The 23,202-nt window shown below is 40.0% G+C and overlaps 1 protein-coding gene and 1 long non-coding RNA gene across 6 annotated transcripts in view; one reads left to right on the top strand and one right to left on the bottom strand.

Annotated features, from left to right (window-relative positions):
* Window positions 1-23,202, top strand: part of LOC140519285 (uncharacterized) — a 93,176-nt gene that overhangs the window by 42,467 nt on the left and 27,507 nt on the right. The gene's annotated exons all lie outside the window — the stretch shown is intronic.
* Window positions 1-23,202, bottom strand: part of ABCC12 (ATP binding cassette subfamily C member 12) — a 73,168-nt gene that overhangs the window by 28,503 nt on the left and 21,463 nt on the right. For 3 of the 4 annotated variants that reach the window (XM_072632145.1, XM_072632143.1, XM_072632146.1), the window contains 13 exons: window positions 22,804-22,911; window positions 20,761-21,039; window positions 18,157-18,228; window positions 15,768-15,892; window positions 14,915-14,987; window positions 13,913-14,116; window positions 8,634-8,768; window positions 8,437-8,524; window positions 8,286-8,354; window positions 6,090-6,179; window positions 5,268-5,371; window positions 2,662-2,859; window positions 1,603-1,829 (listed from right to left, as the gene is read on the bottom strand). In XM_072632145.1, the coding sequence (XP_072488246.1) occupies window positions 1,603-1,829; window positions 2,662-2,859; window positions 5,268-5,371; window positions 6,090-6,179; window positions 8,286-8,354; window positions 8,437-8,524; window positions 8,634-8,768; window positions 13,913-14,116; window positions 14,915-14,987; window positions 15,768-15,892; window positions 18,157-18,228; window positions 20,761-21,039; window positions 22,804-22,911 (1,772 nt within the window). The remainder of the gene's footprint in view (window positions 1-1,602; window positions 1,830-2,661; window positions 2,860-5,267; window positions 5,372-6,089; window positions 6,180-8,285; window positions 8,355-8,436; window positions 8,525-8,633; window positions 8,769-13,912; window positions 14,117-14,914; window positions 14,988-15,767; window positions 15,893-18,156; window positions 18,229-20,760; window positions 21,040-22,803; window positions 22,912-23,202) is intronic. The other variant, XM_072632144.1, reaches the window with a different exon arrangement.

Consider the following 23,202-nt stretch of genomic DNA (forward strand, 5'->3'; position numbering starts at 1 on the left):
TTAACAGTGAAATTTTACAGTTTGTGAACAAAACTAATAAAACTGCAGTTCTTCTCAAAACAAAAATATTCTTTGTTGCTTGACTTAGTCTGCTTTACAGAGGCAGTAGAAACACTGAACTTTAGGTTCACTTTATTACTCTTTTTTTTGAGATTACAAACTGTTTTACCCTTGTTATAATTGGAGCAAATACCTATACAAAAACCAAACAGTTCAGTCAGTGATTGAGAAGTTTATCTAAATTTTTCGGTCTTCATCAAGATGTGTATAACCTCATGTCAGCCAAGTCTTTCATGTCTGGGCTTTGTTGTCTACCTTGGGTATCAGACACTTCCCTGGATTTGGAGTCAGAAGACTTGAGTTAGAACCCTGCCTTTTCCACTCGATGTCTGGGTGATATTAGGTAAATCATTTCTCTCCTCTGGGCCTCAGTTTTCCCATCTGTAAAATGAAAGGATTGGACTAAATGATCTCCAGGGTCCCTTCTATTTCTAAATCCTATAATCCATTAATCTTAGATCAACACTGTAAGGACCAGGTGCATCAACTGATGCACAGATTGGCTTGGTCCTTTGAGATACTCTTCAGTAGAGCATATCGGTATAACTTTGCTGAAGTTCACTTCAGGAGAGCCTTTTCCTAATGTCAGGTTAATGTCTTGTACCCTATTAAATGAAAATCTCTTTTAGGTCAGAGACTATTCTTTCCTGGGGCTCAGAGAAGTCAAGTGATTTTCCTAGGGCCACAGGGCTAATATATGTCAGAAGCAGAATGTGAATTCATTTCTTCTGACTCCAAATTCAAAATTCTATCTGCTATACCAGGCTGCCTTCCCTCTATAGCAGTGATTATAATCAACCTAAATATTTAAGCTACAAGGCAGTATATATCCACAGTACTGGTGGTGAAATATATGATATCTATACTAGCCTAGAACTATAATTCTACAGCTCTTATCAAGTGAGTCAGTATCTTATGTCTTGGCACTCGCATAAGCCTGAGTGTATAGAACATCTGTTTGACTGCATAGTGGAGTGTTTGTGAAAGCCATACTGAAACCATGAATTCAAAATGATCTGTCTAAATATTGAATAGGACATAGGATCTACAAGCCTTCCCAGGATACATTAGGACTCTATATCTTTAGAAAAACCAATGTATTTTCTCAAAGAGAAGTTAATTCATCTGTACAGCAATAAAAGATTAGAATGCCAGATCTGAAAAGACTCTTGGGAATCACATTATCTGTCATTTTACAGAGGAAAAAACTGAAGTCCTGAGAGGATCAAGGACTTGCCCAGTTCCTAGATCTGGAGCTGTCCCTATTTGCCTCCTCTCCCTGAGGCATGAGTAAAGACTCTCCTGAGGTGGGAGGAGGACATCTGAAACTTGGTTTTGACTTCAAAAGCAATGATTGTCTTTCAGAAAATGTCTTGTCTTTAGCAGAAACTCAAAAAAAAAAATCAATTTATTCTACAACCTGGCTAAAATAAAAAGATATTTGAATACCATGCAGCATTTGTGGCCACCATAGTATGAGTCTGACAAAAGATCTTTGACCACACCTCTAAAAAAGACCCAGTGGTGGTGTCAACAACTTACCGTAAGAGAATGTAGAAAATGATAGCTAGAACAGCCAGCACAAAGAGTACAGCAGGAAACACAGCCGCTAATATAACTAGAATAGATAACACCATAGAAAATTGCTGCAAAAAGTTCTCAGCATGAAACGGCAGCCTCACATCCAGCTCGTCCATGTCCTTGGAAAAACGGTTCATTAGCCTGCCAGTGGGAGTTGTGTCAAAGAAACTCATTGGGCTTTTTAAGATCTGTGGGGGGAAAAAACAGGAATTCGTATGGAGGAGTGATCTTTGGTGCAATGTTCCAGGGTCATTGAACAGACTCAAAACCACTTTGCTGGAATTTTTGTCATAGGGCTGAGAGCTGGGAAAGACCCAAGAGGTCATCTCATCCCACATCAGCATTTTACCAATGAGAACACTGAGAGTTTGAGTGGGGAGTGACTAATCCGTTGCCACATAGAGAGCAGAATGAGGGTTTGAAATCAGGTCCTCCGACTCCACATCCAGAGTGTGTATTTAACTTTTCTTGTTGCTTTCTTTTGCTTTGCTACTACCCCACACTGTCAAGTTCAGGGTCATGGATCTAGAACAGAAGGGGACCTTAGGATATGTAGGCCAACTTCTCCACTTTACAGCTGAGTGAAGTCATTAGGGGTGAAGCAAACTGCCAACGTGGAAGAAACTTTAAAGGTCATCAAGTTCGAAGCTCTGATTTTATAGTTGAGGAAACTGCAGCTTAGTGAGGTCACATAGAGAGCAGCTGAGGCAGGATTTATACCCCAGGTCCCTTGACTACAAATCTCTCTCTCTGTTATACCACATGGGAGTCAGAATGTTAGTTCTTGAAGGGATCTTAGAGATGCCTCCCAACATCTTTGTTTTACAGAAAGAGAAACTGAAGCTCAGAGAGGTTACACCAATAGTACATAGTAGTTCAAGGATTCAGATTCAAGACTTATGACTCTTAATCCAGTGAATCCCATGGTTTGAGTTTTTCTTTTTTTTTTTTTTTTCATTTTCCACCACAGCTGCCCACCCCAAAAATCTCTGATTTAGCAAAATACCTACTCTGTCCTACCTTTTCAAAAAAATGATCATGTAGTGTGGAAGATGCCATTAAAGTTGTCTTGGTAAAAACAAATCCTTTTATAATGCTGAAAATGATCACAGCCATCATACTTGACACATACACCCATTGGTAAATGTGTTGCTTGGGATTCATCGATATATCACTAGTCTGACAAGGGGTCTCATTACTATGAGTCCTACAGCCTATCTGTGGAAAGAAAACATAAGAAGCTCATGAAATGGTGATGTATCTAGATTGTCTTTTGGACAACATAAAGGAAAGGGAGGTTAAAGGAGCATTTCAGGGAAAAACTGAAAAGGAAGATGGGATAGATTTTGAAAACTTAAATTATTGCTGATAACACAAAATTGATTTTATGTTACCAATGAGTTCATGTCTCAGGGTCCAGGAGTCTAGGGCAACCATTTCTCAGTGAAGGGACATATGTCTCATTAGGTTCTGCCATTTAGTGGGAAAAACCAACAACTGTGCATCTTTCATTTCAAAGGCAGAAGTAAATGAACTAGAGAACAAGGGTAGATGGATAGCTGAGGGAGGCCCAAAACAGAAGTCATCCCTTTGGCCTCCCACAACTCTGTGAACTTGGCTGCATTTGGAACTCAGGAAACCAAATAAAATTAAGTATGTTGTGAAAGTGATTAAAACACCTCAAAGTAACATAGGGTGAATGGGTACCAGAGCATCCATCACTACTATCTACTGTGAATGGTTTTGGAGAAGTCACTTTATGTATTGGAGTCTCAGTTTTTCTATCTATAAAATAAGACATATCTGCCTACTTCTAGAAGAGAAAAGGAAGTAACAGACACAAAATGTCATGAACCTTTTATGAGAAATGTGTGAAATAAATTCACGGGATTTTCATTTTGACCCTAAACTGCTTCTAGCTCCATCTCTTTTAAATGAGAATGTAGCTCTGTGGTGGCAATTCAAGAATACATAATATCCTCCTTAGAAATGCCTTTTTAATTTTTCTCAAGGCTGTGTGTTTAAATTCACTTGACCATTAAGGAACAAACATAGGCCATTTTCTAAACAGTTTTTATTGCTTATGGTAATAACACAAATGGAAATTTTGAGGCTGATGAATGAGCCTTTTATAAAGCAAAACTCTCAGTGTCTTCCTCAAAGTTCCCAACTTGGGAAGAGGACTCCATCACACTCTAGGTTTGGACCCACCATTTATGGAGAGCAGGAAAATGCATGCAAGCAGAGATATTATGAGCCAAATTGCCCTTGTAAGGATAAAGAGAGAAGACACCACCAAGATCCTCATGGGTATTTTCCAGCCTTCTGGAAAGTCTTTAAGATCACAGTCAGTAACTGAAGCTCTTCCCCAGTTCTTGGAGCTCTCCTTTGGAAAGTTGAAAATACAATCACTTTTGGAATCTCTTTCCCCAAGGAAGACAAATCTTTGTTTCCACGGGTCATCTCTAGGGAGGTGGGTACATTTGCTTTTCCTGAAGGTTGGTAGAAATTTCTAGAATATGTCCAGTTCCAAAAGTTTTGGGGGGTTAAACCCAAGTGAATGTCTGCAGGCTGGGGGCATTTGACCATGTTCATCAGATTAGCATTTCACTGTGGCTGCCACAGAGAAACCTGAATTAGGGATAAGTGGACAATAATGACTGAGCATGGGTACTGTGAAGCAGGCACCTACCTGCCTGAGCTGGAGACACCACTTTCTGAGGGTATTACAGAGGGTGGAAGTAAATGGGCATTTCCATTTGTGGCCAAATTTAAGACTCTACAAAAATGGGTTCTTCTTAAAAACACTTTTGGTTCGCGAAATTTAGGGCTTTGGAAATCCAAAGAGATCCCCCACTCCAACTACTTCATTTTACTTAGGGAAAAATTAATGCCCAGAGGGGACAAGTAATCTGTCTAGAGTGATATAGATAGTAATTAGCAGAGCTAGGACTCTAACCCTACTTCATTCCTAACCTAGTGCTCTTTCTACTATGAGAGAGCTTGGAAAATCATGTAATTTAACCACTTCACTTTCCTAATTGAGGAAAACTGGGGCCCATAAAAGGGAAAGTAACTTGCTCAAAGTCAGGCATCTGAATTCACATGAATTGCTCGTTTCAGCAGAACCCTTTCTTGGGAAAACAAATGTTTGGGATTTGAATTGAGGTCTCCTGGTAGTACAGGACACATGGGACTTTGCTCCAGGTCACTGACTGCATGGAAGTTGTACTTCCTCCCCATGGTTTCTGCCATCCCCAAGTATTAAAGGGTGTCCCTCTGCCCTCTTTGTGCTACTTGCTCCACAAGCTTGGGGAGCAGACCCTGCCATCCTTCCTCAGGATCAAGTCACTGTGGTGCCCCAGTCATGAGGACTACCTTCCCTCACAGTGTCAGTGAGGAAAAGGGTCAGACCTCTCCCTTTTCTAGTATAACTATTCCAAAGATTGGATGCTTCCTTTCCCCATTAGACTGTTTTTGCCCCACTTTAGCGTACTTCTAGCTATGCCTCTGAATATTAGTGAAGACTTAAAAAACATGTTTGCATTTAATGAATTGAGAATGAAGGTGATTAACTGCAGATATGATTATTTAAGTTTCTTAAAAAAAAATAAAATGAAACTTACCCCAGCTCCCTGATCTAGCCAGTAACCTAACCACAAGCTGCTGAAGGCTGAACTTCCAATCATCAGAAAGAAGAGAAATACCATGGAGACAGACAGGATATACCCTGGAAGAGGAGGGGGAAATCCCCAAACTGGTTATTCATATGAGAGAAGCCAGGTTTTTCTGTCTTCCTGGAATCCAGATATTTTGTAGGCATTAAAATGTTCAAAGCAGTGTCCCCAGCTGCCCATACAATTACAGCCACCTATCAAGAACCACCTCACATGAGGGGCTCACGTGTAAAACCAGTGCACAAAGCACCGTCATCCAGGATTTGTTCCCATCAGTTGGAAAATTGTTCCTGATTGTCTGCCTACGGCATTGGAGTGTTACAAAAATGTACATGCATTGAGGAAGCTCAGAATTCTTCAATAGAATGCTGATCTCTGGAGAAAAAAATACATACACTCTAAGCAACAGAGATGCCACATTTCCCAGCTTTACACATTCCTTTGTGGTGGGGATTTTGTTGTGAAATCAGGTACTATTTTGAATTGGATGAAGTCATTTTAGGTGAGGAGAGCACTACATTTCAGGAGACGAAGCTGGTCAGCTCCTGGTTCCCATTTGTTTTTCCCTGAAATAAGGGCTATCAGCTTGACTGGAGACACAGGATGATTCCACTGAAATACTGAATTCATCAAACTTTAGATTTCAGGAAGGGCATTGATTAACAGCCTTAATTAAAAAGCAGTTATTGTTAAAGAGACCATCAGATGTGTACTGAACAGTTTTACAAAGAGTTAAGCATAAATTAAACCCAGAGGCATTTTATACCAGACCTCCAGCAGCCTTAATGTATGTGTGATATGTTCTCCAGGTCACTGATGCTTCCCGGGACATTTCAGTCTGAATGAGTTGGTGTGTAGGAACTGCCAAGAAAAACACAAAGGACAATAGTCAGTAGGGGCACATAAGATCCCCACACACAACTAATTGTGCGCAAGTTGTTGTACACAATTTCAGCCTGTGCCACCTAAGTTTTGTTCCAGTTTCTTTGCATCTAGATAATGGCTCCCTCATGTCCATAAACGTAAGGTCAAACAGAATAAAGATACTGCCTGCAAGGGAGCCCTGACAGCCCTGTGGGAATGTACCCTTTTTTTTTAATGTTGCTCTTTTCCCACCTCCTACTTCTCAACAGAGCAAAATGAAAAGGTCAGCACCCAAGCAAAGTCAGAAATCAAATTCCTTCCTCTAAGTGAAAGGCATAGAGTCAGTCTGATGAGTGCACTATAGATATACAGACTGTGCCCTGGTAAGAAAAGCTTTCACAGCTCAAGAGCAACTCTCTGAATAGAAAACCCATTGTATACTGGCTGAGAACCTTTATATTCCTTTGAACATACTTAGCAGGGCTCAAGAACATTATGCCTCGCTCTGGGACTGCAAAATGAAGGAGAATTCTCATAGGTCTCAAGATTCATACATGCAGGTCCTAATAACTACCCTCTCAGAGAGCTAAAAAAAATTGACCAAATTCTTTCTTGGGTTCATTAGCACTACCTAGAGCATCCTTAAAGTTCTTTTCTCTTTGACTGCATTACACAAAACACTCTCACGCCAAAGGTACCATGCTTCAGTTTCTTGAATCAGCTTATACATTCCTTTTCTTTTCCTTTTCATTAGTTTTCAGTAAAATGGATTGTTGATGCTCACATACATTTTAGGTTAATGGAATATCTGCTAAAAAACAAGATAACTCTAAGGATGGGTAAAACCATTTGACCTTGAGAGTTGAGGTAAGATGGTCCAATTGTTCTTATGTCCAGTGTGAAGGCACCTAATTCACTTTCTGCTAATTTCCTTGAATCTTTCCTCACAGGCCCCCTTTGGGGCTATCTACCCCATCTTTCTCTCTAGCATGTGGCAAGAGACAAATGATTCCTATTCCAAGGCCCAGGAACATTCAAAGGAAACAACTATTTCCTTTCCTCAGCCCTGTGTTTATTACAAACCTTCCACTTAGAAGGCATTGTTTTTCAGTTAATGTTTTTCTAAGGCATAAAACCTCACCTTTGAAAAACTATTCCTCATTTCAACCCTTTTAAAGGATTTGTTTAAGTTTGTTACAAGTAGCTCCCAAATCTCCCAAAGGAGTAACATGGTGTAGTGGCAAAAGCACTGAATTTAGCATCTGAAGAGTTAGTAAGTTCTTACTTCCTAATTAATGTGACCTTGAACAAGCCTTACTTTCCTCCTCTGTAAAGTAAGGCAGGCAGATAAGGTGACCTCTAGCCTTTTGGGATCTTCTGATGGGAGCTCATGGCCCCTCCCCATTTGTAACTTCACCACATTGCCTTAGCGTTTTATATACATTTTGGCTTCTGGTAGATGAACTTTGTTTTTTTCTTATCATTTCATGTGTCTGCAAAATGAAGACTCCCGATTCAAGGGTAGGGAGTGACATTTTTTGAGCTCACGGTGCTTAGCATGAGGCTGGGCATACCTGGGGCTCAGCGTTTGAGTGTATGTAATAGGACCAGGAGTCACAGAGGTCAGTTTGAGTCTGGATTTTGGCCTTTATTAGCTGTGTTACCATAGGGAAATCATAAAATCTCTCCTGCCTACATAGTCGTTATCTGTAAAATAGGGAAGATAACGAGTCTTTTACCAACTCACTGGGCTATTGTCAAGAAAAATATTTCCTGAACTATAAAATGTTATAAGAATGTGAGCTATTATTATGAGCTACTATAGATAATACTTAAAAATAATGAATGCATAGATGAATGAACGATGTGGTGTGGCAGAGCCAGAAGTTTGCTGGTCTTGGAATCAGGAAGACCTGAGTTTGAGTCCTACCTCAGAAACATGGCACCTAACCTCCCTTAACCTTTTTTCCATATCTGTAAAGTAGGAATAATGTCTGTAGCACTTGCCTTGCAGTGCTATTATCAGGATCAGTATCATATCTAGATTGCTCTGGAAACCTAAAAACTCTCTATAAATGTCTGTCACAGTGGATGAAACCATACCTTTTGTGTCTAGAGGGTCTAGATCTGTCTCAGGTTCTCCTTCGTCTTTTTCATCATGTGGAGCCAAAGCTGGAATTAGAAATAAAGACAGCTATGGAGCCATTCACTGGCCATGAACACTAAGAGAGCTGAGACCTAATTCTGATTGTACCAGCTTTTTCCTCTCCCTTGGCAGCTTGATCCCCCTGGTTCTCCTTTTGGGATTCCATCATAGCTTCATTGTAAATGTTTTCAGGATCCTGTGAACAAAATAAAATTCCTCCTGAAAATGAAAACCTAAAATTTGCTGAAGAAAGAAACCCATAAGTCACTCCTCCCAAATATCTTTTTGGAAAGATTGCAAGTTACCTTGAACTGCAAGCCCTGAAGGTTGTGAATCATCCTTGCATATTGGCCTCGTCTGAGCATGAGTTCCTTGTGAGTTCCTTTTTCACAAATCTCACCATCTTCTAATAAAATGACCTCATCACAAAATTCTAAAAACTGCAGAAATGTAAAATCAACCTACAGTATGACGCATTGGAAAGACAGGAGGCATAACCATTCATTCAAAGAAAAAGACAGAGTTAAATGGTATCTTCCATAGGCCAAGTATTTTCCACAGTCCTTCTTGGCTTGGGACATGAAAATGCCATAAGAACAAACATACATACACTCAGATGCTGAGCCCCAGGTATGCCCAGCCACCATGGCATAGTAGAGAGAGAGACCAGATTTGGAATCAGGAAGATCCCATCTCTTGTACTAACTAGCTCTGTGATTGTAGCCAAGTCACTTAACTTTTCTGAAATTCAGTTTTTTCTTCTGTAAAATGAGAGATAATACCTGAAGACATCTGCTTCTCACAGAGCTATAGATGAACCATTGTAGGTAAAGTACTTTGCAAAATTTAAAAGCACAAGTGTCAGTGATCATTATTAGTAATACAACGTAACCACCTCAATAGGGAAAGAGAATGATGATTTATTAAGCATCTACTGTATGCTAGGCTCTGTGCTAAGCGCTTTACAAATATCTCATATCGATGTGGAAAATGTCATTAATAAACTCTCCAAAGTACTGTGGTGGTGTGATGTAGAAGAACGAGGACTAGATTTAGTCACTGGGTTCAAATCCCAGCTCTCCTACTTACTATCTGAGTGACTTTGGGTAAACCATTTGAGTCTGTGAGCTTTTTTCTTCCCCTGTGGAACTAGAGAGTTAGACTAGATCTCTAAGGTCCCTTCCATCTCTAAATCCCATAAAATGTTCAACGAAGACACCAAACATTTATTCCTTCTTTATGTTAATTATAAATTATTCACTCCACCCCCCCCCCTTATTTCTGGCATCTTCTGTCTGTTAATTATTTCTACTTATCCTGTATTGTTTTGTTGCATATTTGTTTGTATATGGTCTCCCCCATTAGATTGCAAGCTCCTTAGGAGCAGCAACTGTCTGTTGCTCCTTTTTGTATCCCCAGTGTTTAATACACTGCCTGTTACATTGTAGATATCTAATGTTTATTATCAATTTTCTGTAGCAATATCATCACCATTTATAATCATTATTGTCACTCATCCCCACATAGATTATTATACTATCTGTTGTCAATAGGACCTCTACAGTTCTTACAAGTTAAAATACATATACAGATTTAGATATTTAATTAGAATATTATAGTAACATCCACATGTTAGGATTATATAAGCACTTTACCCCTAAACACTTATTGCCATTATCACCGCTTGTCCCAAAGAACTAAACTTGACAGTTTTCCTTTGATTCCGAAATAAGACTGAGCTTTGCTCACAGGGTCAAATCTGAACTTACAGTGGGTGATATGTAATCCATCTAAGAAAAGGGGTTTCTTCCTTTAAAATCTTTTTTATCAAGTACAATAGGTATCTGTGCTAATGAAGAACTAGGAAGTGTTTCATCAGAGACCTTTCTCAAATTTCACTAGCAGGCTGGTTGAGGTCAGAATCAGCACATTCTCCTTTGAGATGCCTGAAAGGAAAGTTACTTCTTATCTGATCACACCTTGGGGGGGTAGGTCTAGTAAACTCCAAATAAAAGGAGTCTTTTAAACTTGCACTTCAATTGACCAAGTCTTTATGGTCCTTACGGTGGTCATTGAACAGACACAGTGGGCAAAGAAAGTAATTTTCCCAGAGAGAACACACAATGCCCAAACTTTCTTGATAACTCAGTGGAGAGAATGGCTTAACTTCTCAAAGTCTAGATGAGACCAGTCTTAAGTCTTTTTTTGTGAAAATGCCACCACTTAACCATTACCTAGTACTTTTTTATTATGTAATTTCAGAATAATCAAATGAGGTAGGATGAGTATTTTTTCCTACAACATACGTATGGGGAATTTTGTTGTTTGTTTCATTACTGTTCAGTAGTGTTTAATTCTTCATGACCCCATTTGGGATTTTCTTGGCAGATATTGGAGTGGTTTGCCATTTCCTTCTCTCCAGTTCATTTTTACAGATGAGGAAACTGAGGCAAACAGGGTTAAGTAAGACTTTCTTAATAGGTCATACAGCTAGTAAGTGTCTGAGGCCAGATTTGAAGTCAGAAAGATCAGTCTTCCTGACTCCAGGCCCGGTTCTCTATCCACTAGGCCACCTCACTGCCATATGTAAGGAAACTGAGTTTCAAAGAGGAAAGAAAGGTTATCCAAGGTCACACAGACTAACAGTGCCAGGACTGAAGTTTAAGTCTGGTTATGAAGCTAAACTGCTTAAGATACTTCAGTGGCTCCTTTATTCAGGCCCTATAATACGGTCTTCTGTTTGGCTTATAGATCCCTGCATAGTCTAGCTCCAACCTATCTTTTAGACTGACTTTGGAGTATTCCTCCTAATACCCAAGTGACCTGCTTACTATTCGCTGTATACAACATTCCATCTCCTGCCTCATTTCTTTGGACAGACTGACCTGTGTAATTGTAATTTTTTTCCCTTCTCCCTTCTAAGTCTTGAAATCCTTAACTCCCTTCAGGGCAAGTTCCTCTTCTATGAGCCCCCTTTCCTGATTCCTCCCCTTCCCCTGTTCAATATATTAGTCCTGTTCCCCCTTATCCTGAACTTGCTTTGTATGAATTTTGTGCATACTTAACTTACCTGTGTGTACATAGTATGCCTCTTGTTTTCCCCAGTAGATCATAAGCTTCAAGACGTGAACTGTTTCTTTTTTTATCTTTGTACCCCCAGCACCTTGCATAGTAACTGGCACTTCTTAGGTACTTAATAAGTGTTTATTGAACTTGAAAAGTTGAGTTGAATTGACTAAAATATGTCTGCTGAATTTTGAGCTGAAGCTCTTTCTGCTGTGCCAAAACATATGTCTCAGCTCCAAGGGACAATAATTAAAGAAGCATTTCTGACTAGCAACCTTCAATTTCAGTCGGTCCAGTGATACTCTGTGTGGTCTTAAGCCATATGGTTTGGTGAAAAGAGCCCAGGATTTAGAGGCTGAGGCTTTAGGTTCAAGATCCCACTTTGGAATAAGTAATAAGTTGCTATCTGTGTTACCTTGTACAAGTCTTTTCCTCTCTATGCCTCAGACTGTTCATAAGTAAAATGAAGAGATTGTACTAAGTCTCAGAGGGCCTGTCTAGGGTCCTAGTTGTTCTTAGAGAGGATGTGTTAGTATATTCTGTTTTCTACAATATTTGGGGCCAAGAAGGCCTTGTTCATTGGAGAAAAATTTTCTGCACACTTTCCAGAAGGTTGAGCATCAGCCTGCAGGGAAACTATATTATTGGCATATTCAATGAGCCTCCCACAAAAACCTGTTTTGGGTGATGGAAGGATAAACAGCAGAGACAAAGGAGAAAAAGAAAAAGCATTTGAGATCATCTGGTCTAACCCAGATACATTTTATAGATGAGGAAACCGAGGCCCAAGGAGTTTAAATGATTTTCCTGTATTCACACAGGTAGTAAGTGACAAGGCCAGGATTATGATTCTACATCTCTGATTCCAAAGTCAGTTCTCTTTCCATTGAACTACATTGCCTCCCAGGGCAAATGGCCTTCTATAATAGCCTTCTATAGCAATAGAAGGTAAACTCCTTGAGGCATTATGCTTTTGTCTCTGTGTCCCTAGTACCTGGCATCATACCTAGTGGATTATAGGCTTTTAAATTTAGTCATGTGGAAAAACAGCAAGTATGGTGAATCTGATTATGGCATCCTGAATTTTATCATCTTATCTGGATCGTGATCCTGCTTTCAAGTGGTAAGAGGTTTCAGTATGTGTTCATTGCCCAAGAGTCAGTCCTGTCTAACTTATCACTCTGAACTGAGAGCAGAGTGACTTTGGACTTTTTTTAGAGTAATTAGGTTTAAATGACTTGCCCAGGGTCACACAGCTAGTAAGTGTCTAAGGTCAAATTTGAACTCGGATCCTCCCAACTCCAGAACAAGTGCTCTATCCGTTGTGCCATCTAGCTGCCCCATGGTTAGATTTTAGGCTGCACGATTGCTAGCATGAATTTGATATGTGTTTCCCTCCTGTTATGTTGAGAATGCAGAAGGATGAGATGTCAGTTTGCTTAGTTCCCCCCCTGGGAAGATGGGAAGGTAGAACCATGTAGGTATGAGTACAGGGATCATTTACTAACTGATTCAATTCCTTGCTGTTTACCTTCCTATTTTATTTTAATTAAATGCCTTTAGCTTTTGAATTCATGCATCATTTGTTATGTTCTGGTAGAGGTATACATTGGTAGGGACTTGAGTAATGACTTTGAATAGGTGAAACCCTTGTGTTGCTAATAGAGGTGTGCTACATTTTATTTTGCAAACTTGTTTTGCAATCCCCCCCATCAGATTTCTTTGGCTGGTTTGCCACAGTCATTGCACCTGTTTCTGCTTGTATTAGAAAAGCCATCAACCAGCCCACAAGCATAAAGGCAGAAGATTCTTCCTGTCCTGCCCTACCCTCTTTGCCTTTTTCCTCCGGACTGAGCTACTAGGAAACGGAGCTCATTCTCCCAGTGCCACCTGGTGACTGTTGCATTTTCTTAAAGGCAGTATTAATATGTGTGGGGAGAGTGGGGAGGGGATGTCCACAATTTTTAAAAGCTGAAAGAAGGTACCTTAGAGATTTTCAACTTCCTCGTTTTTATAGAGAAGAAAACATAGGTTCAGAGAGGTTGTCCAAAGTCATATGACTACTTAGAGGCAGATCCATCACCAAGTAAATATGGTAGCCATGCACATGAATTTAAATATAGAACTCACTTGGAATAGTAGACTTGTCATCCCCCACTGGGTTATATTCTACCCTCTACATGTCCCCAGGGTTTGTATAGCCTCAGTTTATGGTGTGATGGAGTGGAAAGAGCCCAGGGCTGGAAGTCAGGAGGCCTAAATGAGCCTTGAACATCTCACTTAATTTCTCTGAGCTTCAGTTGCTTTATGAGTAAAATAGGTATAATTCTCCTTATGCTATCTGCCTCACATGGTGGTTGTGGGGAAAGTGCTTTGTAAATCTCATAAAATATTATATCCATGGGAGTTGGTATTCTGTATAACCTGTTTTGCTCACTTTACAAATGGTCAGAGTGGTGCTGAGTCAGAAAGTTTCCACTGGTACTGTGGCCACATAGAATACCTTGATTCCCATTACCTGTAGTTGGTGAGTCACCAGAATCATGGTCTTCCCCTTGAGTGCCTTCTTAATGCACTCTTCAAAAATTTGCTTCCCAACATGGGCATCGACTGCTGAGAGTGGGTCATCTAGCAAGTAGATCTCACGACTGGCATACACAGCTCGTGCTAAGCTGATCCTTTGCTTTTGACCCCCAGAGAGGTTGAGGCCCCGCTCCCCAATCTGCAAAAGAGTAGAAAAATCATGCCCTATTGGCCCTTCCATTTTCTGCGAAGAAAGAATAACCAGTCAATAGAGAAATTATTCTGATTTTTCAATCTGGTACTTCCGATTTATAGTGAAACAGAGTTGTTTAACTATCACAAAACCTTTTTGATCCATACACCCTCCAGCTTGATGCGGGCGGAGGAACAACCATCTTTTCTTCCTGCCACTCCCCAAAGATCAGAATGGCATGAATGCCAAACTAGGCATTCATGAAACCAGGCCCTGATTATGTTCTTGTGGGAAACTTAAGAGCAGCCTGCTAAGAGCATTTGACCAGAGAACTGTCCATGGCAAGAGGATTCTCTTCCCTTCTCTGAACAGCAAGAGTACCTGAACCAAATCATGACAGCTGACCCAACAAGGCAGATTCTGCCTCATCAGCAAGGGGAAGCACCTTTACACATTTTTTCTGAGAGCCTGCTGACTTCACCTTAACTGACCATGGTAGCCAAAGACCATACCCATTGACATTCAAAGAAGTTTGGCCTGATTCACTACCTTGCTCTTGGGCTTTGGTGTTTGATTTGATCAGATCAGTAAGAAGGAAAGTCCTGCTGAGGAACAATGACTAGAAGAGGCAAAAATTTATATGTGAGGATTCTGAGGACAACTACAGTGTTAGACTTTATCAGGAGTCTCATTGCCCCTCAAGGATTCTTCAACTTAAAAAGGTCCCCTTTAAGTCTAAAGGTTCTTGGGGAAGAGGTCTGCATTTGTGGATGCTGTTCTGTGTGAGGGCAGGGCAATGCTCACCTCAGTCAAATCTCCATAAGGAAGATTTTTTATGTCCTGTTGCAAGCCACAGACCTTGACTGCATGCTGGTACCTAAAGGGACAAAATAAAAAAGCAGGCCTTTTGAGAAAGACCCCCAGCTGTGTGTTATGAAAGAGCTTAGGATTTGCCTTTGAAACCCTTATTTTGTTTTATTAAGTTGACACAGTTCTTTAGGCTGGTTTATGGAGTGAAGTTAGGTACGTAAGCCTTGTTCTCACCTCAGCCTACTCTAGTGCCTACTGTGTCTCTCAGGGATGGAAGCTGAAACTTTCAGTGGCTGTAGGGCTCAGCCTAGTTTACAAGTCTACATTTCCCTCTTCCCTATCACCAGCATTCTACTACATTTTCTAATAAAATTGATGCCTTCTTTCCTGGATAGGTTTCACCTGAACAGTGTGCTCTTTAAACTGGAAGTTTTGTTCCTCTTCCATTAAATCAATTCCAGGAAAGAAATAGCAGCACATCCTGATGCAGCAGCATCAATTAATGTCAGGACTGTTTAAGCACATGCCTGCCACCTATGATTTGAAGGGAATTTAGGTTACTCAGCCTAAAGCAAAATTAGTGGCTTCATTTTTCTGCAGTCAGTAAACATATGTGATGTTCTGCTAAGCCTTTAGCATATGCTACTTGACAGTGGAGATAAGAATTCTGTGTGTGAACATGGGTACTTTGAAGCAGTTTCTTCCAGCTCCCTAGGGTAGTTAGAAGAAACAGCAGTATCCTTTGGCCATTATAAATGCTGCAGTGGAACACTTTAAAAAAATTCACTTTGCTGTCATTCAGAATGGTATTGTGTCTAAACCTGTTTACTGGGTAATGCACTTTTACCTTTGACTGTCAAACTTTTCTCCAAATAATATGTTCTCTCTCATGTTTCCATGAAAGATCCATGCCTGCTGTGACACATAAGCCACTGTTCCATTTACTGCCACAGATCCATCCCATAACTGCATCTAAAACAAGAACATTACATATCACTGAGATTGCCAAACCATGGAAAGTCATATTCTGGATACCACTGTATCCTTTTTGGGCCAACAGCATTCCATCGTCGTTACATGAACACTACTAAGGGGGTGAAAACTAGACAATTTCTTTTCCAGACACGTAAAGCCTACTTTAGTGCCTACATGCTAATAATAACAAATTGACATTCATGTAGCACCTTACAGACATATATACATATGTACACATATATGTACATGTATGCACACACATTCTGAATACCACTGTATCCTCTTTGTGTCAGTAGCATTCCATAGTCATTACATGAATACTATTAAGGTAGTTGAGAGTAGACATAGTTTCTTTGCTGCAGAAAAGCTGTCTATGCCTCCTAACCTGGAATAATAATAGCTGGTGTTGATATGGCATTGTACAGCCACATATGTGTATGTGTACATATATGTATATTTATACATACATATGTCATTAAATCATTACAACCTAATGAGGTAGCTGTGGTGGTCATTATTTCATCTTATAGATGAGGAAACTAAATCACAGGAAAGTGAAATAACTGGCCCAAGGTTCCACAACTAGTAAGGAAGACAGCCAGCTCTTCTGACTCCTATCCTGTATTTTTTCTACTACACTACAGTCTAGTATACAGTCTAGTAAAATGGCAATTTGGATTCTCCATCATGTTTAAAATGTCACGTAGACATTGTAAACATGGGTCTTAGAGGTAGAATGGAATTCAAGTGGTCTCTGTCTCTCTCTCTCTCTCTCTCTCTCTCTCTCTCTCTCTTGCCCTCCTCATCTTGACATCTGTATCCAATGACACTGTCAATCACTCTCTAGGGTTTGGGGGGCTCTGCTTTCTCCTGGTTTGCCTCCTACCTGTCTCACCACTACCTCTCAGATTCCTTTGGTTGATCTTCAGCCAAGTCTTGCCTGCTAACTGTGGGCAGTCACACAGGGCTCTCTTCTGGGCCTTCTTTTCTTCTTGCTCTGTACTGTTCCCCTCAGTGATCTCATCAACTCCCATAGATTCAATTATCAGCTCTGTGATGATGATTCTCAGATCTGTTTGTCCAGCCCTAATCTCTTTGCTCACCTCTAGTCCCACACCTCCAACTGTATAGTAGACATCTCAAACCAGATTATCTGTCAACGTCCATGTCCAAAATTTAACTTATTATCTTTTCCTCCCTAAACCTCTTCATTTCTAAATCCCTCTTAATTCTATTGTCTTGTCTCTGTTGATTATTTTCTATTTATCCTTTATGTGGCTTATCTGTACATAGTTTTTCCACATATTATCTTCCCCTTACATTAGATAGTGAGTTCCTTGAGAGCAGAAATTATCTTTTGCCTTTCTTTATATCTCTAGAACTTAGTATAGTGCCTAGTACATATTTTTATCATTCAGTTGTATCAGTCATTTCTGACTTTTTGTGACCGCATTTGGGGTTTTCTTGGCAGAGATACTAGAGTGGTTTGCCCTTTCCTTCTCCAGCTCAATTTACAGATCAAGAAACTGAGGCAAACAGGGTTAAATGACTTGCCCAGCATCACAGTTAGTAAACTTCTGAGGCTGGATTTGAATTCAGGAAGATGAGTCTTCCTGATTCCAGATCCAGTACTGTATCCATTGTGCCACCTAGCTACTGTTGCATGGCAGATATTTGGCACTTAATAAATACTAATTGACTGATTGACTTTGTCTAAGGTATTGTGCTAGGCACTAAGGGATATGAATCTTGAGGAGCTCACATTCTACTGTGAAGAAACATAGCACCCAGGTATACACAGATAAGTTAATACAATACAGTCTGAAGAGGGAAAGGGCACTGACAATGGGGGCAACCAAGAGAGGCTTCACATAGCAGAGGAAACCTGTTCCAAGACGTTAGGGATTCAAAGGTTTTAATGAATAGTCTCTTATTTGCAGTTCCATCTTGAAGGGGTCAGTCAGCATCTTGGCTTTGCCTCTTGGACAGCAAGTACCTGTGAAACCATGTCCCACATCAGATAAAGGAAAGGAAAGCAGCAATGCATGAGAAATTACCACTGAGAAATCATCTTAAATACTCTCATTGCATAGAACAAGAGAGGAAATATTTCCACAGTAACACTCTGCCACAGATCTGGACTTGCCAAGCAAAAATATGCCCTCTTTGTAGCAGGAAATAGACCATCTAGGGGTTTTTTGAATGCATTGCTTTAGGTAAATGGTATTTTTAAAAATGTAATTCTTCAGCATTTTTCTTACCTGTCCCAAGATGGCTGATATGAGGGAGCTCTTTCCACTTCCAACATTGCCACAAATTCCCAACACCTTTCCCTGCCAAAACAATAGAGGTTAGATGTAGTGGTGCTGCCAGGACCCCCTGCCTTTACAACCCAGTCACAATGACTTTGCTCTAAGTTGCAAAGAGGAGAGGATGGGAAATGTTACCCTGAGAAAGCCTGTCATCAGCCTCAAAGGTTGAAACCCTAATATGTATAGGGATGCAGAAATGTAAGTCTTAATTAAATCCTTTTCACTGTGCAGCATAGTGGAGCAACCCAGAGGGCTTCATGTAATAATGTAGGAGCGTTGGCGTGAAGCACTACGCCTGTGCTGAGTCTAGAGACACCACCCCATCTTGCTGCAGAAAAGGAAAAGATAATGAAAATGAAGAGACTATGCAACAAAGAGGGAAAAAAAGAAGCATATTAGTGTATAGCAAGGTGGTTGTTTTTTAGAGGCTGTTTTTATAAGTTATCACCCACATTACAATTGTAGTAACTCAGTCTGAAATTACAGTCTTTTCTGTTCCTCACAAACTAAATTTACAGGTTCCTTCAAAATAGTAGAGACCTGTAAAGTTGAGCTTTTGTCTTTACAGCTAATTAGATAATCAGTGACAAAGGGAGATGAATTGGCCGTGTTTATCACTGGCACATTAAAGGATAATATTGAAGATGAGAATGATTTTGCTTTCCAGACATTCAGGTCATCTATAAAGAAGAATTCAGATTAGATAGAAGGATATGGGGAGTGCATAGAAGATTTCATAAGGGTATTTAGCCAGAGAATTTTTTTTAAGGTGAACATTTACTGAATAGTCAGTTAAAAAGATATTATTTATTCACAAAACTAAAGAAAGTAAAAGATCAAATTAATATACAACTAACATCTAAACTTAACTGAAAAAAATATAAACTTTGCAATTGGTTTCTTTTAATGACATCCTTACCCTTACTCTAAAATATAGAATAACATTCTTCAGCCTTACATTCTTGCCTTAAAAATGTATCTTTTGAATTGTATCCTGCTCCCTTAGCCCTGCACTTTAGCCATGAAGAGGGGGGGTAGAATTTAAGAAGTGATGATTGAAAGCATCTTTTTCAAAGTAAACTTTTAACTTAAAAAAAATTCATCTTTTTAAAATTTTTAACTTTTGTGCCTTCCTTGATCACACCAACCAGAGCAATAGGAACTCAGAGTGTTATTTGAGTCACAAAACAAAGTGGTCGGAAAGTCAAAAGAGTAAAAATGTCATTAACAGATTGTTTTCCCTGACCCTCGAGTACCCAGACAGGAGTGAGGCCTGCAGGAGACAAGAAGGGGAACAGACAATCCACCCAATAAGTACTGGGCTCCACCAGGCACAAGTACCACCTGAGCATGCAAGGCAGATATACAAAGAGAACCTTCATGTTTAAAGAGAAGCCAGGGACTCCAGGGCAATCAAGTCACTAGACTTGCTGCCTTTTTCCTCCCTCATCAGAGCCTCAGGGGAATGGCAGAATAGAAGTGAGTGGGTAGTAGAACAAGGAAGTGGCAGTGGCACCTGCAGTAACTGGGGTTCCCAGAGACTAGAAAAGTTACCTCTATCCAACTTTGGATGAGCTCTGGATCCTGGGCAGACCCATCTGGCCTAGCCCACATACAGGCTTATATAGGTTTTATCAGTATTTGATCTATACCTTGTCTGTGTAATGTGTCCTTGACCAACTGATATAGCAAATGATAACTTTAAAAAAAAAAAAAAGAGCACTAGAAAAAAAAGGAGAGGGAAAAACACGATTTTGTTTCTAAAAAAATTAAAATGTGATAGTGTTGCCCTCTAAGGCAAATCTGAAGAATGTGTGGGAGCAAAGGTACAGTATGCTGAGGGGGAGTGTAGAAACAACAAAGCTTCGTACAGCAGCCTTCAGCTTTTGAGAATGGTACACAGTTACACTGAGTAATGTGTGGTAGATCTCTTCTTGACTTCCTCTAAGAACATTTACTTTCTTATACTACTAGTTGAGCTCCACATTTTATAATCAGTAAGAAACATCTTTCCTTTTTGAGCTTACCTTTCCTGGAAAAAGTTGAGTCAAATGATGGGAAGATGAATATGCTTTACAAAGAATTTTGCCTCTCCATCCACCCCATTCCCCACCTTTGCAACTAAAGATGTGGCTTATTTTGATTTATCAGTTCTGAAGGGAAGAGTAGTTACTGGACATTGATTCATTTTTCAAAGAATTATCTGAACCATCTGTGTCTCTCCAAACCTGGCTGTATACATACGCATCTATGTCCCCCTCTTCCCTTCCATTCACAGATGTACTTGTGCATTGATCAGAGGCATCTGCCATCTTCCAGTAGAAGTAAGCACGCCCCTCTAATTTGCACATGTATGAATTAAAGTAAGTCAAGCCAGGTTCTGTTTAGAGGGCTAAAAGAAACATGTAGTCCCCTTTCTCAAAAATTCCACAGCTTCTTGATCTCATTTCTGTATATAAGCCCTTGAGAAGTTCATGGTATTCATGAGATCCCATGGACATTAGAATCTCAAAGGACAGGCTTGGGAGAGGTACCTTGGGATTGAAAATCTACCTTTTTCACAGTCAAGCTTATTTTTCGCAGGACTGGCTTTGTCTTTTCTTTTTCCTCATCTGGTCCAACAAGCCCCTGGATTTTCAGACTCAATTCTCTGGAAGCCTCCAGGCCTGGTTTTGAGCTCCGCATCTTCTTCTTACTACCTTTTTTCCCTGGGATAATTATCCTGCTAGGTTCTTGTTCCCAAGACAAAGTAGCATTTTTTAGTACCAAGGCAGTATCTGCATCTTCTGGTTGGGTGATATAAGTTGGGGGGCTTTCATTTACAAGAATTTTCTAAAATGAAAGAGACAGATTTAATTTTTGAGACACTATCTACCTGAAAGAAACATCACAGCATTTTCTAAGACCGATAAATACAAATTGCAATTTTGATAGGCAATTTAGGCTAACTTCAGGCTGTTCAGAAGGGATGACAGCATCATGGCAACTTGGTTTGTTAGTTTTATTCCCTCAATGAATCTTTCCCTGTTTGGTATTTTAGCATATAAGATGTCACATACAGTGGAGGTTGCTGTCAGCTGCATTCCCATACACATGCATGAGGACAAGACTACCCTTTGCTGTCTCTGATGGGACTGCTCAATGGTTAGATGGCTATTGTAATCAAATCAGGGCTCTCTAACTCCACCTAGCTATTTCCCAAAAGGGTACTGTTGTTTACTAGGGCTTGGGAGGGAGGAAGGAGAGATAAAGTTAGAGAGTATGAACAGTTTAGTGGAAATCCATCCCTCTTACAGCAAACTTTATTGAGAGCCTGTATGCAGGACCCTGTTGAGGGCTGGGGCAGGTATTAAGTTTGGCTAAGACATGGTCCCTGCCCTCAGGGAGTTCACAATCAAGTAAGGAGATAAAACAAAACCACAAAAAACTGTAACACACAGCAAATGATACATAATAAGTGCACTAGAAGAGTACAAAACAAAATGGTATGCTAGAAGAAAGGGGAAATGTTACTACTTTGTAGGGTAACAAGTTTTCTTCATGAAAGAGGTAGCATTTTAGCTAGGCTTTAAAAGATAAGAAGGAATTTTATAGTGCCTTGTACGCAGTAGGCAGTTAATTAATATTTATTGAAATGAAAATAGAAATGAAACCTGGGAAGAGAGGGAAGGAGGAGTCTACATTTAGGTGACTGTAAAGAAAAGACACAGGGGCAAAAGAGAGCTGGACCTATTCAAGCATCAAAGAGTAAGCCATTGGTAGATGGATAGGACTAGAAAGATAAGGTAGCATCAGACTGGATAGAGCCTTGCATGTTAAGCTAAGAAAAGCCACTAGAGATTTTAGAGGAGTATTCATAAGAAAGATCTTGGGATCATAGATTTAGAGCTAAAGGGATATTAGAGGTCATTGAGTCTAACCTTCCATTTTATAATGAGGGACATGAAATCCAGACAGCTTTTATGCTACTTACCAAGGTCACAGAGGTATTAAATGACATGGGTTCAATTATCATCTCAATGCAGATGATCCCAGATCTATAAATTCAACCTTGTGTTTCTCCTAAACTACAGTCCTGCATACCAGCTGTCTTTTGGATATTTCAAATATATACTCCTTTAGCATTTAGCACAGTTCCTCGCATCTAGTAAGTACTTAATAAATGATTGTTCACTGGGTTATTAAATGACAAAGCCAGAATTTGAACTTGTGTCCTCTGATACTAAACCCACACCTCTTTCCATCTTACCACCTCTGGCACCTTGTGCCTCTGGCAGTTGTGGGAAGGATAGACTGGAGGGAAGAGAAAGGAGAAAAAAAAAAGCTTGAAGCACATATCCTTCTGATGATAGTTTAGGGGAATCATCTCCATATACAAAGGACATTTTTACCTTTTACTAGAGACCACAGCACAGGTAAAACTAATGCTTTACCTTTATCTATATATGCGCATCCAATTCTAGAGTGAACCTTTCCACAATGACCACCCACCTGAAGACGCAATCCATCCCCAGACTAAAAGAGAATATTCTCTGAACTTAAAAACCTTCCCAGAAATGGAAACTCCCCTCCCTACTCACCCAGAGACAGTTATACCTTCAATCTCATTAGAGAAACGTTAGCTTCTGCCACTGCTTTGACTGAGAAAGGCAAGATTGCAATTGAAAACTTCATTACATTAAACATGGAAATCACACTAAATGCCTGCAGGACAAAAGAAAAGTATGAGGGTTTGGAATGGGCCATTATCTTGTATCTGAAGCCATTCATTCGTGGGGGTTACAATTTATTGAGATGAGAAATACTGAATCAGAATTTGAAGCCTCTGGGAAAACCTTTCCCCTTCTCCCACTCTTCTTTGGCTTAGAGACAAGCGTTGGCAAGTTTAAATTTGGCATCTAAGCAGCAAGCACGTTTAATAATTCCTATTCCTATGAGATGTTTTTATGGTCACCTAAGTGATTTCCTCCCCACAAACTTGTGAGATGAGAACAT

This window comes from Notamacropus eugenii, chromosome 1 (assembly GCF_028372415.1).
Source record: "Notamacropus eugenii isolate mMacEug1 chromosome 1, mMacEug1.pri_v2, whole genome shotgun sequence".
In the NCBI taxonomy this organism is placed as follows: Eukaryota; Metazoa; Chordata; class Mammalia; order Diprotodontia; family Macropodidae; genus Notamacropus; species Notamacropus eugenii.